The sequence below is a fragment of the Mus pahari genome, chromosome 2, assembly GCF_900095145.1.
Source record: "Mus pahari chromosome 2, PAHARI_EIJ_v1.1, whole genome shotgun sequence".
Taxonomy (NCBI): Eukaryota; Metazoa; Chordata; class Mammalia; order Rodentia; family Muridae; genus Mus; species Mus pahari.
The window spans coordinates 67,667,140-67,668,437 of record NC_034591.1 but is presented as its reverse complement, the minus strand read 5'-3'; the positions used below and the strand labels follow the sequence as shown (position 1 = coordinate 67,668,437).

Sequence of the window (1,298 nt, the reverse complement as noted above, 5' to 3'; positions counted from 1 at the left end):
GGCTGGGCCTTTTGAGGGCCACTCTTGCTGATGGGCATGGGGAATTCAGGATAGAGCTGGACCACTTGAGGGCTACCTTTGTTGATGGGCATAAGGAATTCAGCATAGGGCTTGTAGGTGGAGAACTGTGGAAACTGCTCTGTAGTCTTGGGCAGTGGGTCCTCGAGGACCACTATGTCCACTTCCCCATCAGCATATTTCTGAGCCAGTTCCTCTGGGCTGTTGTAGAACTTGCCATTATACCAGACTTGTTCTACTCTCCAGTCCTGGACGTCTGTGTTCCCATGATCCAAAAGGATCTCTAGCCCTGTAGGCTGCAGGAAGTAGTCATTAATAATGCGTTGCAAAAGAAACCAGCTATGGCGCTTTCCGAATGTCATAGCACGAGGGCCAACATTGGTAAAGGTCAGGCAGCCACCATTGCAGTCCTGCAGTGTGAAGCCAGTGGTATCAAAGAAAAACTGTTGTAAGGGCTTGGTGGCTGTCTTCAGGGCATGGAAGAGGAGGGCAGACTCTACTTTGGACATGGGTCTGGATGCCCATGACAGCTCCTGGCCTCCCTTGCGGTTCAGTTTTCGCATGTACATGGGCTGTTCAACGGGCCCCACAGCATACTCGGTGACATTGGGGTATTCCTGGGCACCGAAGTAGATCAGGACACGGGCTTCCCGTAAAGGAAGCACGCCCCCTTTATCTAGGAAAGCCAGCACCTCATACTTCTTGGGCATCAGCATCTCAACGAGGAACACGGAGTTCTTGGCCAAAGTCAGTACCGTGGATGGCTGCAGCTCCAGCTCCTTCCTGTCCATCATGAAGTTGTGCACAGCCTCCAGCTCCTCGCCACTCAAGTCCCACAGCACTCGGGGCTTGCTCTTCACTGCCCACCTGGAGTGCTTTGCCACTGACATCTGTACCACCAAGATGGTAGTCATCCAGCCCAGAGCCAAGGTCCTTCCTACCAGGCTCATGGCTCTGAAACACAGCACAGGAGAGGAGAGGAGAGGAGAGGAGAGCTCTCGGGTATTTCTGTCTCTGAGCAAGCACCCCAGAGCCCCCAGTTCTTAGGTGAACTCCTTCCTTTATCCAGACGAAGCCAGAGCTGTACTCAGTGGTGTCTAGGCTTCTCTGTGCATGGCGTTGTTTCCTTTCTTATTGTCAAATCTCTTATACTCTCTCTTATCTAGATAGTGCCCATGTGTTTCTCTTTTTCTCAGTGTTTTCTCTGCGGGGGAGCATTTATCAGCCAGGAACACCATGAGTCACAGCAGCGTAGCCTTGGTCCTCACTGGCTATGAAGC

The 1,298-nt window shown here is 52.3% G+C and overlaps 1 protein-coding gene across 1 annotated transcript in view; it reads right to left on the bottom strand.

The window, feature by feature from the left end:
* The window catches only part of LOC110317172 (amiloride-sensitive amine oxidase [copper-containing]-like), a 5,234-nt gene extending 4,266 nt beyond the window's left edge, over positions 1-968 (bottom strand). Inside the window, exon 1 of the mRNA XM_021191592.1 lies at positions 9-968. Coding sequence (XP_021047251.1) covers positions 9-968 — 960 coding nt within the window. The remainder of the gene's footprint in view (positions 1-8) is intronic.
* Positions 969-1,298: the final 330 nt, after the last annotated feature.